General features: G+C 40.1%; 4 protein-coding genes across 5 annotated transcripts; 2 read left to right on the forward strand and 2 right to left on the reverse strand.

The window, feature by feature from the left end:
* Positions 1-51: 51 nt before the first annotated feature.
* LOC140945904 (SET domain-containing protein 4-like) lies at positions 52-2,214 on the forward strand. The gene is made up of 2 exons (XM_073394969.1): positions 52-911; positions 1,611-2,214. The coding sequence occupies exons 1-2, from the start codon at positions 174-176 to the stop codon at positions 2,199-2,201; spliced, it is 1,329 nt and encodes a 442-aa protein (XP_073251070.1). The 5' UTR covers positions 52-173; the 3' UTR covers positions 2,202-2,214.
* Positions 2,215-2,478: 264 nt separating this feature from the next.
* LOC140945919 (uncharacterized) lies at positions 2,479-8,027 on the reverse strand. Of its 2 annotated transcripts, XM_073394984.1 has the most exons (6): positions 7,288-8,027; positions 6,472-6,552; positions 5,533-5,557; positions 5,083-5,122; positions 3,508-3,664; positions 2,479-3,360 (listed from the first exon to the last, which is right to left on the reverse strand). In XM_073394984.1, exons 1-5 carry the CDS (start codon positions 7,804-7,806, stop codon positions 3,535-3,537), a joined length of 795 nt encoding a protein of 264 aa, XP_073251085.1. In that variant the 5' UTR covers positions 7,807-8,027; the 3' UTR covers positions 2,479-3,360; positions 3,508-3,534. The 2 variants fall into 2 exon arrangements, with proteins under 2 accessions (XP_073251085.1, XP_073251084.1); XM_073394983.1 differs by having other exon boundaries at positions 2,479-3,664; positions 7,288-8,025.
* Positions 8,028-9,099: 1,072 nt separating this feature from the next.
* On the forward strand, positions 9,100-11,663 carry LOC140945900 (uncharacterized). Its single transcript, XM_073394966.1, has one exon. It carries the CDS (start codon positions 9,170-9,172, stop codon positions 10,742-10,744), a length of 1,575 nt encoding a protein of 524 aa, XP_073251067.1. The 5' UTR covers positions 9,100-9,169; the 3' UTR covers positions 10,745-11,663.
* Positions 11,664-12,390: 727 nt separating this feature from the next.
* Positions 12,391-14,374, reverse strand: LOC140945910 (melatonin receptor type 1A-like). Its single transcript, XM_073394974.1, has one exon. It carries the CDS (start codon positions 14,283-14,285, stop codon positions 13,254-13,256), a length of 1,032 nt encoding a protein of 343 aa, XP_073251075.1. The 5' UTR covers positions 14,286-14,374; the 3' UTR covers positions 12,391-13,253.
* Positions 14,375-14,618: the final 244 nt, after the last annotated feature.

A 14,618-nucleotide genomic window follows, 5' to 3' on the forward strand; every position in this document is an offset into this window, starting at 1 on the left:
TAATGCATCACGGGACAGCAGATTCCAGGCTCCTGGCCAAGTGGCCAGCTGGGAGCCAACATGGCAGTTTGTGAGGATGGGTACCGTGCGAATGTGGTTTTTCATTGACCCAGCATTCGTCATTTTAAACTTTCATCAACAGAATACTTAAAAATTACTTTTAGAATTTGCTTATGGCAACGAAAGGAAGAACAGGGAGAAGACGAAAACGTAAGAAAAATGGCAATTATTACAACGAGCATGGACGTGCAATCTATGAACCTGAATACATAGCCCTTTTCAAATGGGCAAAAGAGAATGGAATTTCTTTTGGAAAGCTACGCCCAGCTTGCTTTACACAAACAGGAAGGGGCTTAATGACTTGTAAGAAGCTAAAAAGTGATGATCTAGTGATCTCTGTTCCATCGCACATGCTCATTACATCACAAACAGCTGAACAAAGTAACATTGGATTAAAGTTGGCCAAACTGAAGCCTGTTATGTCCGCCAAAAACCTCTTGTACGTCTTTATTTTGCATGAAAAATATCGAGAGAAAAGATCATTCTGGTATCCGTATATCACTACGTTGCCAAGATATTTTAATACCCCCGCATATTTCAGTGAAAAGGAAATATGTGTTCTTCCTGTACGTTTGCAACAGGAGTTTATGTGTCATATCTTAACTGTTCAAGAAACTTATAAGGAGCTTAAAGAATTCTTTGCAAGGCACATTTCTGCACTGGATAAAAATTTTGTCAAGTTTTTTACATTTGAGGAGTTCAGATGGGCATGGTGTGTGGTAAACACCAGGTCTGTTTATAAACCTGACATTACAAATACAGATAAAGCTGGAATGGCAGCACCTCGGACTGATGACAATTATGCACTTGCTCCCATTCTGGATTTACTGAATCACGCAGACGTGGCAGAGGTCAGTAATGTTGCTGTCAATGATACAAATGTTGCTGCTGGCTATCAGCTGTCTCTTAATAGACTTTTTCCCAACATCCCCCGCTCCCGCCCCACCCTACATACCCCAAACAATAGACAACCAGGCTAGGTGTCTCTATCACCTTTTAGCGGGAGGGTGGGGCTAAGAGACAGCTGACACTTCAGACTTTTGTTCCAGAGGGTTTCAAAGGGTCTTGCTTAAAGGAGAATTTTTCAAGTGTAAGAGATGCTATTAGAAATGGAAGATAACGGTAGGATATTATGTCACCTAATACATGATTATCTTTTAGCAGATTTCCCATGACCATGTGAGGATGATGCTGTCCTACCATCAATCATAACTTTTGACCATAGTAAATGTTTCCCTCTCTCAGCCCTTAAGCTTTTTTTTCTTTTCACCATTTGACAATGGCATGTTTTTATAAGACAAATCAAATAAGGTTTATTAGGGTTGTAAAATCAGATGTGTCAGTGAGTATCCCGAACTTACTGCCAGCATTATTTTGAGAGGGTAGCTAATGCTTCTGAAACTGAGATATGATCTTATTGGGTGTGCAAGTTTCTCTTATAACTTATTAGTTTATGTAAATAATAATATTATTATACTCACATTTGTCAAAAAGAGTGGGTAATTATAACAAAATGACCTTGAGGTAATGTTTTGTGATATACCTTCCAGGTTCAAGCTGGCTTCAACCAAGAAAATGACTGTTATGAAATTCGCACTTTATCAGGATACAACAAGAGTACCCAGGTATTCATAAACTATGGTCCCCATGACAACCGAAAGTTGCTTATGGAATATGGCTTCATTCTACCCAAGAACATGCACAATACAGTGCCATTCTCAAAAGATTTAGTATTCTCGCTTGTGATGCCTGAAATGTGTGGAATTTCACAAAGGAAGAGGGAATTAATTTCATGTAACCAACTGGATAAGGACCTCTGCTGTTCTGAGGAAAATGGCTTGTCTTGGAGTGCCCTAGTTTTGTTAAGAATTCTTGCAATGGATGAAGATAACTTCAAAAAAGACTGGCATAGAGTTCTGACTGGAGAGAGTCTTGGCAAAGAAGTAGAGTTGAGAGTATCGCATTGGATTAAATGCTTAATTGAAAGAGTGTTACAGTCTTATCAGGAAGCTGACAAAGGCATTGCTGCCCATTTAATGAGTCATAATAATTTGTCAGTCAATATGCGACTTGCATTGCAGTTGCAGTACCAAGAAAAACAGATTTTGGAAAATGCATTACAGATGGTGAAACTTTCTTGATGATGGGAAAAGGAGAAAGTTCTACATTTTAGGCTATGAGACATAATCTCCATAGACATCCAACTGCCGTCTGGAACTTGATCTCCAAGGATGGGCATTGCATTCAGTGTTAGGTTTCTAGGAAACTGCCCACCTACCCCTCCCCTTAGCCAACATTTTGCCCCAAGTGAGAAGTAAGTGTTAGTATTGACTTAGGGGAGGGGTGGGTAGCCAGTTTCCCTGAAACCTGATTTGATTTTCCTTTTTATTTAATGTTCAGCAGAGACAAAACCCTCATGTTCAATTTCTTTTATTACTTTTTCGTTGACATTGAAGCATTTCTTGTTGACATACAACGTTTTTGTTTTCTACTTTTACATCAATAAGAGACAAACATACCATATCCTCGGTTAACTGACTGTCTCTGGCCTTTTGAAAGTTTCCTTCAGTATGTTCAAGTGAAAATCCAAGACGGTGAAGGGAAAAATCTTAGGAGATTATAGGTCTCTTTTTTCAAAGCTGCTGTGTGTCTTGTGACATTCGTCTTCAGCAGACAGTAAAGGTTTATCCTTATTTTCATCAGTCCTCGGCAAAGTTATGTCCCCACTGATTTAGTTTTTGGCAAACAAAGCCTCCCCCCTAAGTCCACGTCCATAACACGTCCATGTTACGGCAAGGTGTGTCTCCTTTTTTATCCTTCGACAAGGCTGTGTCTCCTTGGACATCAGAGAAGTTTTCTTTAACGCTATTTTATGTCGAGCTGGCGGCAGCAGAGAGGACTACTATGGTTGAGGCTCTGTCATAATGATATTTTTTTGCTACTCGAGCTTAACAGATAACTAAACGAAAATCCGCTTCATTACAGCTATGATTCATCAGACCAGATCAACTTTTTGGTCTGAAAAGATTTTCAGAAACGTAAATACAATTCTTCTCGGATATTACGATATACTTGCTCACGGCAAAACCTTGGAACTTTTTTTAAGTAAAAAAAGTAAATTGCATGACACTTAAACTTGATAAAAAAAAGTCTAAAAAACACTGAAGCGAACTAGCTTTTCCTCGACCAAGAAAGGTTTGAATAATCCTTCCTGGTTTGGCGTCTTATTGATAGTGACCTTCGCGTTCCTGATATTTTTCTCTGCCGTCGCGTTTCTTCTTGTGTTATCGCTGACAAGTGCTGTTGAATATCAAGATCAACAAGGTAGTTAGAAAGAAGAAAGAGTTTTACAACAACTACCGCTACCGCTACTGCTGCTGCTTCTCCCAACTCTCAGCGAATCGACTTCATTATGCAGCGAAACGACCGGTAAAGGTTTTGTTTTACCTGTGTTAGCATGCGTGGGCGTGTCTGTTAAATCACTGAGCCAGGCAGGACAGGAGGTGACAATGTAACAAAGTTTTTCTCAATGCTGGCGATAAGCTCCTTCTCGTCATCATCGTAGAACTCGTCGTAGTTTGCTGAGTTTTTAGCCTCTGCCACACTGCGCATATCAAAACAAAAAAGGTCAATTAGCTCTTGCATTGCTGCTAATCAGGATAATCGTGGCGAAATTACTGCAGGTGAAGAGAAAGATCGAGCGCAATTTTGTATCCTTTACCGCTGTAAAGGCGTCCCAATTCAGGATACACCAGGGTCTCCGTAACAAGCCTACGGGGCAGGCTTCGAGAGGGATGGGGGTGAGGCATATTACCTGCTAATCAGGATAATCATGGCGAAATCATTGCAGGCAAAGATTACAGAAAGATCGAAAAGCCTCCCAGTTTAGGATACAGCAGGGTCTCCGAGGACCTACCAACGGGGCAGGCTTCAAAAGGCATGGGAGTGAATGGGACAAGTGGGAGGGTATGACCCCTTTTTTCCCTTACCGTTTTCCTCCTTCCTCTTTCTCTTTTTTGCTCATGTCATTCCACGCAGTTCATCGATTACTATCATTCACAAATTGTCGGTTGAAGAGTAATGGTAAAGCTCGCACTATTTGATAGTTTTAAATAAGTACTTAGTCCTAGTCTGGATATATCTACTTATTACGCTCATTTTCTTAACAACATTACCCCTTCAAAATAAGAAAGACGGCCTGATCGTTTAATTTTAGAGCATTTTACTGATGTTTTGATCTTGGTTATGTATTAGAGCCATATTGAATTGAAAATCCAACCGTTTGTTTGTAACCCCTCGACCCTTAAAGACCAGTTCAGCACGGTGATTCCGGCATCGCAGTTGCGGTCATTCGTTCGCAGATTGGACGGCAAATTCATTAAGGCGTAAGCCTGGTTTCCACTAGCGACGAAGTCGGAGTCGGAGTCATCAGAAGCGTAGAACTTAACGATCTATTGAAAACAACGTTCTGACTCCGCTTACGACTCCGTCGTTTACTATCAAGTGAAAACTAGGTTGTCGGAGTCGCAGGCAGACTCGGAAGAACTAAACCAATCACAAAGAGTGGGAATGTGCATTGTGACTGGTTTATTCTTCCACTTCGACTTTCGACTCCGAAAATCTGGTGTTTACTAGCTAGATCCTAAGGGGAACGTAAGTGACAGAGTCGGAAGCAATGGAAACGTTCTGAATCTTCTGATTCCGATTCCGTCACGCTTATGACTCCGCTTACGACTCCGATTTTTATTTTTACAAGGTCATAAGCGCTGTTACGACTGCGCTTACGACTCCGACTCCGTCGCCATTAAAAATCTGCTTAGGTTGGGTATTCTGTGCGTAATTGCTCCATATCTATCCACCTTCTGCGAAATCGATTGTGCGGCCCGGTGACAGCTTTTTGAGGTTATATTTAAGTGGACGGTAATTCTCTAACCTAGCCAATTGAAAGTTATATTGCTGACTATTAGACTTCGGATTATCCTGGGATTTGCATCAGAAAGAGAATTAGGCAAATATTCTTACTTCTTATCCGTTACTGAGACGTCAATTTCGTTTGTACCTTCTGCAATCCAAAAAAGATGATTGCCGTGAATTAGTTTTAGAATCGCATAAAGTATCAGTAAAATTTTCAACTTTATATTCAAGCCGGTGAGTTTTTGCGACCCAGGCACCCTGGAGCAAACACTGCACTGTGAGTTCTAGACTGCCAGCAGTCTCTAATTTTTCTTTGCAAAGTTACTGCACGCGAAACCTAAGGACGCGAGCGGCAAAGCCGCGAGCCGCGAGAAACGAGGGCGTAAGCCCGAGAAGCAAAAATAAGAGTCCGTCTTTTCTCGTCTGGTCTCAATCCCTTATTGTAATAATAACGTCGTCGTTTGCAATAGCGCTGGATGAGATAAGAACTAGACGGATTTTAAGAGAAAAGGCGGACTGCAAGCAGTCTGAGTTCTGGTCAGTGTGTTTCTTACATACCTGAATCATGCACTGAAGTATTTGTCTGAAAAACAAATAAACTTGGTTGGTCTTTTAATCAAATCGAGTCTTCTTACATTGTAGTATTAATTAAACTTTGAAGGAAAATATGAAACTGCCCTAGTGCAATCTACGCAGCTCGACACCGGAGTCGTTAAAAGCTGTTTTCAGCTGTTGGCCTATTGAGTATGCAAATAGCGAGAGCGGTTCTCTTTAATTTGTCAAGCACAAGAAAAAATAGGAGCTACTTATTGTTACTTATTGCTATTTATTGTCTATAAAACCATAATAACTTTCCGCCTGGGCACTCGTTTTTGCCTTGCAGATTTACTGTTTTAACGCACGCAATTTTAGTTTTGTAATCTGAGTTGATAAAACCAAAAAAAACTTTCTAGCAACAGTTTGAGTAGAGACCCCTTAAAAAGCGTCTGAATTTCTAGCGAGTCAGCTTTTCAAACTGTTTAGTAAGCAAATCAAATTGATTTTAAATTACCAACTCAGCTGATAAAAACAGTTTTACTTTGTGTTTCGGCGCTCCCACACTCCACCGTTATCATTTTCTTTTAAAACCGACCATTAAGTAAGGGCCGCGTTTACTTTCTATCCGACCTATCTAGACCATATGTATTGATCTCTCGTGGTAAACCTATGGTCTTTGACTGGACTTCCGTAAAAACCGAAAACCTGGTCTTGCATCCTGGTCTTGCTTAAGAGCTGTTCAGGTACACTTTTAACGCAGATATTCCCATATAACTTTCTAAAACATTATACTAGATAACACCCTTGTTAACTTTTTCCACGCTTTGCTGCTTGTTGCGAACGTCCAGGTTTTGCGACATCTCTGACGCGACTCGAAGGTGATCAAGGGCGACTTTTCGATGAGCCTATGTTGCAACTGAAACCGTTTCGAAAACATAAATAACTTTATTCCTAACTTACCTGTTTTGTTGGAGCGTTTGCGGCTTTAAATTTTTCAATATCTATTAAAGTAGAAGGATCGAAAGTCTCGTCGGATTCCACCTGTCAAAAACAAGAATTATGGATGCTGTTTTTGCCGATGGATTTTTAAACTTGCTTTAACAAATAACATAATTTGCTTTACTTCGCTAAGGGAAATGAAAGGATAAGCGCATTTTTTTTTTTCAAATAAAATTGAGCCGTTGTTCTGTGCGTGTTTAAGTACAAATTATGGAAAAAGATGATTTTCTTAATAAGTCATGATCCTAAATTCTTAAAACTTAGCCTGCATACAGACATCGTCAAACGTATTTAATTTCCTTGCTTCAGACGGAAAAAGGAAACAGAAGACGGAACCAGCCAGGGCGATTGGGTATTACGATCATCTCAAGACCTCCTTTTTTACCCAGGTACTGTATTTTGTCGCCAAAATGTCAGGTATACTGCCATTAGTGGATGTAAATTTCGGCAGTAAGTCATATCAACGATTTTGCAGTTTGGCATCACTGGTATTTCAAGATTGAAGCAATCGAGATACTGTAGATCAAGATTTAAGTAATTTGGTTTTCCTGTTTCCCTTCTTCCCTCCCTAGCCAAGCCTGAAAAAATTAGCACGCAGGCCATTAGTGCTTAAAGCGTGTTCACGTATAGCAGGGTAGTTAATTAAGCAGGATCGTAGAAATTGTTTACCTAGCAACTGAGTTATATCCCGACAAGTTATTACCTTGACAAAGTCGTTATTTACTTATACTTGCTGTTTTTTAGGACAAGTTGTTATCTGACTGGCGTCGTATTTACCTTTTGCAAAGCCGATATCCTATTTGGCTCTTCACTGTAGTTGGTAAGATTTGTCCCATCAGGAGACGATCTTGGACCCAGCGAGTTGCTCATTAATTTCTCTGTTTCGTGATCATTTGTCACATGTGTGGAGGTCAAATCAACTCCGTCTCGACCGTATTCGCTCTCAAACTCCGAATCATCCCCGCTGTCTCCTTGCGGCTTCAAAGCAATGTTTTGGGCATTTTTCTTCGTTTTCTTCTCACACCAAGCATTAAGTTCAATTTCCCTCCCATTTTCAGACTTTCTTGCGCGCGGGAGTTTGCGACTTGTCACAGTTGGCTTACCGGTGATGGCCTGTTTAAATGTAGGCAATTTACTTTCTCTATTTTTTGAACCTTGCATGTCTGTAGCTTCGAGTACTGCTTCGATTTTAGCTTGCTCCGTCTCACTCTCAACCACGTCGACTTCTCTAGTGACCGGCACATTGTCGTTGGAATCGACATCACTTTGTTGTAGTCTTGATTTTCCACAGCCCATTCCCACAAGTAACAAATCTAACTACATTTCCGTGTCGTAGCCTCCTCGAGGCACACAGCTGGGCTTTGTCGCTAAGAGAATTGTTTATGGCATGAAAACACGATTAAAAGCGAATTGTCAAAACCGGCGACATTCCGTTGTAATGCAAAGTAGTTCTTTCAAGAGCAGTTACGTCACCAAAGCCTTAATTATAAACGTCACCGCCTTGTAATTATCATTGGTGTAATAATTTAATACACCATACAAAAAGAAAGTACAGTTCGTCAGGCGTAGAGAGAAAACTATTCACATTATCGTTGTTTTTTATCATTATTTGTTTACCTAATTCAAACACCTCTGTGAGGTTCACTGTCTTAGCTTCTTTTTTATTTACAGTGTTCATCTTTCTAATACAATATGATATTTTCATAGCCGGTGTCGATCGTAAGGATTAACCTAAGAGCAGATCAGGCCGAAGTCTGTTGTTTTGAATTCATTCGCTAAGCCGAGTTAGAATGTTTATCCTCTCTTGATCATGAATGAATTGATCTTTTTCCATCCTAGATGAATATTCGTGATTTCTGAGTGACAAGAGGTCGACTATATTCTGCGGTTTCTTTGTTTTGGCGCGCGCAAAGAACATGAAAATATGAAACTCAAGCGACGGAAGTTGCAGTCTTTTTTTGTTGTTGTTGTTGTTTGTTATGTTTCCACTTTTTTGTTCTTTTCGTTTTGTTTGGTTTTGTTATGTTTTGGTTTTGTTTTTGTTTTTACGAACGGCTAATTTTCGCGAATGGAAACATTCTAACCAATTCCAGGGTAAAAAAAGTCAGTCTGGTCTGGTTCGCATTCTACAAATTTATACCTCGCCATTCTTGCATTCTTGATTCATTCAGACCCAGCGGTTACAACTTGGTGTTACGGTGTACGAATTTATGCTAATTAGTATATGACAATGAACCCATGAAACCACGAAACACATGAAACTATAAAACCACTGACACCACGAAACCTATAACCCTTGACTCTATGATACTCCCATTATATTAGTACATCAGACACTGTCAGAAACTCTGATTACATAGACATTGGCATATACTAATTACCATAAATTCGTGGACCACAACACCAAGTAACAAACCAGCACACCCAGGCTTGCATCACACCATAACAAAGAAGCACCACCCTTGCAATCAGACCATCCCGTAAACAGTCCCGCTAGAGTTTACGGGCCTTATCCAGGCCTTGTCGGGACGCCGCGTTGTCAAAACAGGAGAACGCCTGGGGCGAGGTTGTTCAAAATACAAAATGGCCGACAAGTAAGCGTAAGCTGGACCTGAAAGAACAAACTAATAGTTCTATTTACGTTGGCATCAAGAGGGAAATGGCAAGAGAAATTGAATTTCAAGACCTTCCAGAATCTATTGTTTTGAGAATTTTCAGTTTTACGGCAGAAAGGCGTATTTTTAACTTGTTCAGATTAAGAAGAGTTTGCAAGAGATGGCTTCGGTTGTCAGAAGATCCGAGTTTGTGGAGGAAAATAGCTTTTCCAAACTGTGATAGTCTTTGTTATGAGGTGCTGAAACGAGTTTTTTCTTGGTGTGGAAATGTTAGGAATGTTGACCTTTCAAACTGTGGTCGGATGGATGATAAATGTTTTGAACTTATTGCCGATCAATGTCCCAATTTAGAAGTCCTCGATTTGTCTGGTTGTCGACTACTGAGTGATGTCGGGTTGGCGATGTTATTCAAGTGTTGCCACCGTCTCCGCTGTTTAAGGATCACAGTGTACAAATCAAATGTATCACCAAACGTCATAGAAGATTTGATCAACGCCTGTGCGTCACTCCAAGAACTGAGAGTTACTTGTGAAAGAGACGAAGACTCTAACGAGGCAGAATTTTTTTTCTGCTTAAACGAGAAAGTGTTAAGCGCCGTACAAATGAACCACAACTTGAAAAAGGTTTATTTCCTGAATTCAGGAATTGATGAAGAAGTGATTGATGTAACCGACCGCAAGTTTGATTTGCTGGAATTTGGGCTTACAGGCTGTACGAGACTGAGTAATGATGTTTTATCTGTTATCAGTTACTCTTGTCCTGCTCTCCAACTCCTGGATGTTTCTTACTGTCCAGGTATTGACGATGAAGGTATTTCCATTGTTGCTCAGTCTTGCCAAAGTCTACTGCATCTTATTGCCAAAGGATGTCCTTGTGTCACTTATGTGTCAATAGAAAATGTAGCAAAACACTGCAGACTGCTTCAGACTTTGGAAGTTTCAGGTTGTGAATTGCCAAGACCTGCAGGCAATATTACTGATGTTGCAGTGCAAAGAATTGCTGAGAAATGTTTGGATTTATGCCAGTTAAATGTTAAATGGTGCCAAGGTGTTACTGACAAGGGTATTCTTTCAATTGCATCAAAGTGCAGAAAGTTGTCTCATCTTAACATCTGCGGCTGTCTTGGGATTTCTGATGCATCTATTAAAATGATTTCAGCATCCTGCCAAAACCTAAGGAGTTTGGAGATCTCAGAATGTTTGCGCATCACACAGAGTAGCATAAATGACATCTTGCAAAGCTGTGTCAAACTTACATATCTCGACATGCAAGTTTGCTCGTATGTTAACGACCTTGAGTTTAAATCAGACAAAGCCCAGCACCTCTCCCTTGGCCATGTGGATCTGTCTTACTGCACCAAGATAACAGACAGAACTTTGAAACAAATTGGAAACTCCTGCCCAAATCTGACTTCCTTAAGCATTGCTGGATGTCATAAAATTACCGATACTGGGGTTATCAGTCTTTCAAAAAGTTGCAATAAGCTGGAGTATTTTGATATGTCATTCAGGGGAATGCAGACATCTGCTCATATCACCAGTGAATCCATGAGTGCTCTTGCATCAAATTGTTTAAGCTTGACTTATTTAGATGTCATAGGATGCCTAAATATCAGCTAGCCTTCCATTTACTGCGTTATAGGATCATGCAGGTACCTAAAACAATTCAATGTCACTCAATGTGTTGATAAACAAGATTCACAGCTACAGCTGCGCATAAGTAAATTTATCTTGCAGCATCGATCTTCTTACAGTTGTGAGGAAATGATCTCATATTCACGGGGAAGAAAATCAGCACAAAATTTCCTTTTCAAGATTGCAGCTCCTAATTTGTAGCCTGTTGATACGGCATCACATTGAATTATTCAATATTATATGTCATTGCACATTATATAACTTAATTTACATAACAATCCCCGCCAATGCTAGTTCTTCTTTGGCTGGCCAACATCTGTTTTCTTAGAAATTTCAGAACAGCAGTGCCATAAACGATCAAAAATAAGGTATTATTCCTTTATTTACCACGTAAAGTCTAAGATTCAAAAATGAATATAAAAGACTGTTTAAAAAAGCGAAACCCAAAAATGTAATAATTAATAATAATAAACAGATACCCAAAATGTGTTTTAATAAATCTATGAATAGCTTCATTAAAATTCCCAAGAAGCCAATGCTAGTTGTCTTGGCAGTCTGGTTCATTCCTGTTTGGATCTTGGAAAAAATGAAAACTAAAAAAAATTAAACTTATAACTTATAAGTATGCCTAGATGATCTTGTAGAAGAATATACAACTGGGTGGAGTTCCACATTATCGCCGTTGACTAAGATATTTCTGAACTCGTAAAGCACAGACAGGCAAGCAATTGTTCTGCGAGATTGCAATGTCTTCCAGTCCAATACAACTTAGCATATCAGACAAACTGTCCTAACGATTGTAACGTGACAGCACCCAACGAGCTGCTCTCCTCTGAACCATTTCAACCTGCACAATGTTCTTGCCTGTATAACAGTCCCATGCAGATGAGGAGTATTCAACTGTAGGCCGCGTGGCTCAGTAGAGCAATATTTCAAATTTCGCATGAGGAATCCTATCGTCTTATTTGCTTTGTTTGTGTTTTTTTTTGCATATGATCGTTCCACCTAAGATCTTTTGAAAGATATACCCTAAGATACTTGGTAATATCTATTGCCTCAAGGCAGCAGCCGTGAAGTTGTGAAGTGTGTAATTAAAAATGAAGGGCTAAAGTCGTCTATAATTCTTTAGGACATTGTATTTGGCAATATTGAATTCCGTTTTCAAGTTTTCCCCCACTGGTTTACTATTAATAAAATCGTCGCGTCGCGCTTAGAAATAAGCAAATTGCGAATTATTTTACAAAGATATAGATATTAATAAAAAAAAAAGAGAAGTAATTTAAACTAATTAGATCGTGTTCAAAATGTTCAAAACTACTGGGCCTTACAATTATGAGAAGATATAATACAATAAATGAGATAAAAAACTAGAAACTATCAAGTTATACATTAAATTCCCATAATTTCCTAAATTACATGCCATTGGCATAAAGGTACATCGCCGCAAAAAAGCTTCGTTTAAAGCGTTCAGTTTTGCAACTTATAAGAGATGGTCCGTCTTTGTTGCGAAGGGAGCGACGCGGCCGTGCGCCTGCGACCGAGTCGGTGGAACAAGATGGCGAAGACGCGACTCGGGCTCTTTGATCTTTGTGAATAATTTGCTACACAACTCCATTCTTCTTGTGTGAAATGATAAACACCCGGTAGTAGCTAAGGCCTCTTGATAGTGCAGAGCAGGAAAGATGATGCGCAGCGCCCGTTTCTGCACTCGCTCGATCCTGATAGTTTGACGGGGAGGGCATTATGCCACACATTCTGTAAAGCTTTCTGCAGTTGAACAGTCATCCAAGGATTTTACAGCAAGATCATCAGCAAAAGGACGACTTTTAGACCAGTTTGCTGTTTGGTAAGTCCGCCAGTTATAAATGCCAAAAATAAGATTGGCCCTACATTAATAATCCCAGATTTCTCAGCCTCTAAGATGACACACTGCTGCCTGTTATTGAGGACATCTTGTATCCATCCCAGGTACAGTGTCACCACACTGTAGGGGAGTTCGGAAAATGCCACAAAAAGCTGGAGCAATCACAGAGTTTACTTCTTTTAACACACGTGGATGGGGACCGTCTGGGCCAACGGTGTCGATTGGCGCCATGAGTGGATGACAACGCTGGCTGGACATCTGTTGATTTAATGCTGCCTCTGCAATGTCTGGAAGCTTCATCGGACCAGTTTGGGAGAAAAACTCTTGAATTGTTTATTTGACAATTCTACCTTGCAGATAGGTCAGTGGACACCAAGTCGTCAGTGGACACCAAGCCTCCTGATTTCAGCCAGAAGTAATGCCAGTTTTGTCAGTACGTGCGTGTTTAATAAAGGACCAGAAGCATTTACTGCAAGTGAGGGCCTATGCTGTTGCAGCAGATGACCATCATCATCTGATTCCTCAAAAATGTTGTTCACGTAATCACGTAATTTTTTGGACTTCTTTTTTCAAGGACTTGTGATATTTAATATCCTACTGAAGGGTTGTGCGTTTTAGTAGTTCTATCCGCTACCTTGTAGAAGTAGTACCTAACTGAAGCGCTGCTGTGCGTGTCGATCTCTTGGCTTCTGCGGTATTTGATTCATAATGCTGTGGGTTTATCCGGTTGAAGAACCTTCGCTCACAGCAAAACATTTTTTTGAATTCACTTTTAAAGATAGGATTCATCCCTGCGTATATAAAAGGATTTATTGTATTTGACAGATAAATAAAGAAACTAGAAAGGAGTTCAATATTTCGTGGCATCTTCTCAACGACATGGAAGCGCTTTACAACAACGATCACCCAAAATGGGATCCAGCATACCATGAACGCGAACACAACCACAAAGAGAGACTTACTCAGCTTCAGTTCTTGCACGGTGATGTTTGAGCCTGTTGCGCCCCTGTGAATCGTAGATGACATAGCGGCATTGTGCTGTCGGATCATCTTTGCAACCTTTATGTAGCTGAATATTGTTGTTATTAACGGTGTTAAGAGGAACAAACTGATGACAATAGTATAGTGAATGATTTTTCCACTTTCACTGAGATGAGCTACAAGGCAAGTGGCATATCCTGGAATGAACTCATAATCTTGGAGACCAGCTAACTTAGGAATTGTACTGTAGCAAGCAATGAAGAACCATACACATGCCATCCAGGTTTGTGACTTCCTCGGTGAAAAAATTTTCTTGTATTGCTGCTCAGACTTACAAATCCTCATATACCTGTCAAACGCTGTTAAACCCATAGTGACGGGTGATACGTACACCACAAATCCACCGAAAAAGGAATGAAAGAAGCAGATCGCTCGGCCATAAACCCATTCGCCTGTTATAAGCACACCCAATGCAAAAGGCATGACAAATACAGCGGACATCAAATCACTCACAGCAAGTGCGATGATATACAGGCTTGTGGTTCTGCGTAGTCGTGTGTTCTTGTAAACTGCAATGCACACCATTATGTTCCCGGTTAACGATAGAACGTTTAAGATCACAAGAAAGAAGACTTCCACGCTTGTTAAAAAGAAACTGCGATTGCCTAGAGTATCCGCCATTGTAGCTGTTCTTGCAGAGATTTTCTAAGAAAACAAGAAAACCGTAGAAAACAACACAGAGTCGGTTGTGGCTTTAAGATCACGAGCGGTTAAATGTCTATCTGCTGGTTTATTAGTTACCCTTTGTCTACGACACCTAAACTAAACAATTTGAATAAATTCATTACTGCAGGTTGTATCCTCCTCTCAGGTTTTGTTAGCTCTTCCACCTGTTAATTTTTTTAGAGCTGAGGCAATGTCACTTGATAGAAGACAAGTTTACGGACGATGGTTTCAGTTTGGCTTTAATTTGCCATTTCATAATTTTTTCCGTTTGAAGTATTACAAGTGGTA

Source organism: Porites lutea, chromosome 8, assembly GCF_958299795.1.
Source record: "Porites lutea chromosome 8, jaPorLute2.1, whole genome shotgun sequence".
Taxonomy (NCBI): Eukaryota; Metazoa; Cnidaria; class Anthozoa; order Scleractinia; family Poritidae; genus Porites; species Porites lutea.

Excerpts from the sequence above, each read along its gene's own strand:
- LOC140945904 (XM_073394969.1), top strand. The coding sequence starts at position 174 with ATGGCAACGAAAGGAAGAACAGGGAGAAGACGAAAACGTAAGAAAAAT. Across the intron at positions 912-1,610 it reads ATCACGCAGACGTGGCAGAG|GTTCAAGCTGGCTTCAACCA; the intron begins GTCAGTAATGTT and ends TATACCTTCCAG.
- LOC140945919 (XM_073394984.1), bottom strand. The coding sequence starts at position 7,806 with ATGGGCTGTGGAAAATCAAGACTACAACAAAGTGATGTCGATTCCAAC. Across the intron at positions 6,553-7,287 it reads GGATATCGGCTTTGCAAAAG|GTGGAATCCGACGAGACTTT; the intron begins GTAAATACGACG and ends TGTTTTTGACAG. Across the intron at positions 5,123-5,532 it reads TACTTCAGTGCATGATTCAG|AAGGTACAAACGAAATTGAC; the intron begins GTATGTAAGAAA and ends TTTGGATTGCAG.
- LOC140945900 (XM_073394966.1), top strand. The coding sequence starts at position 9,170 with ATGGCAAGAGAAATTGAATTTCAAGACCTTCCAGAATCTATTGTTTTG.
- LOC140945910 (XM_073394974.1), bottom strand. The coding sequence starts at position 14,285 with ATGGCGGATACTCTAGGCAATCGCAGTTTCTTTTTAACAAGCGTGGAA.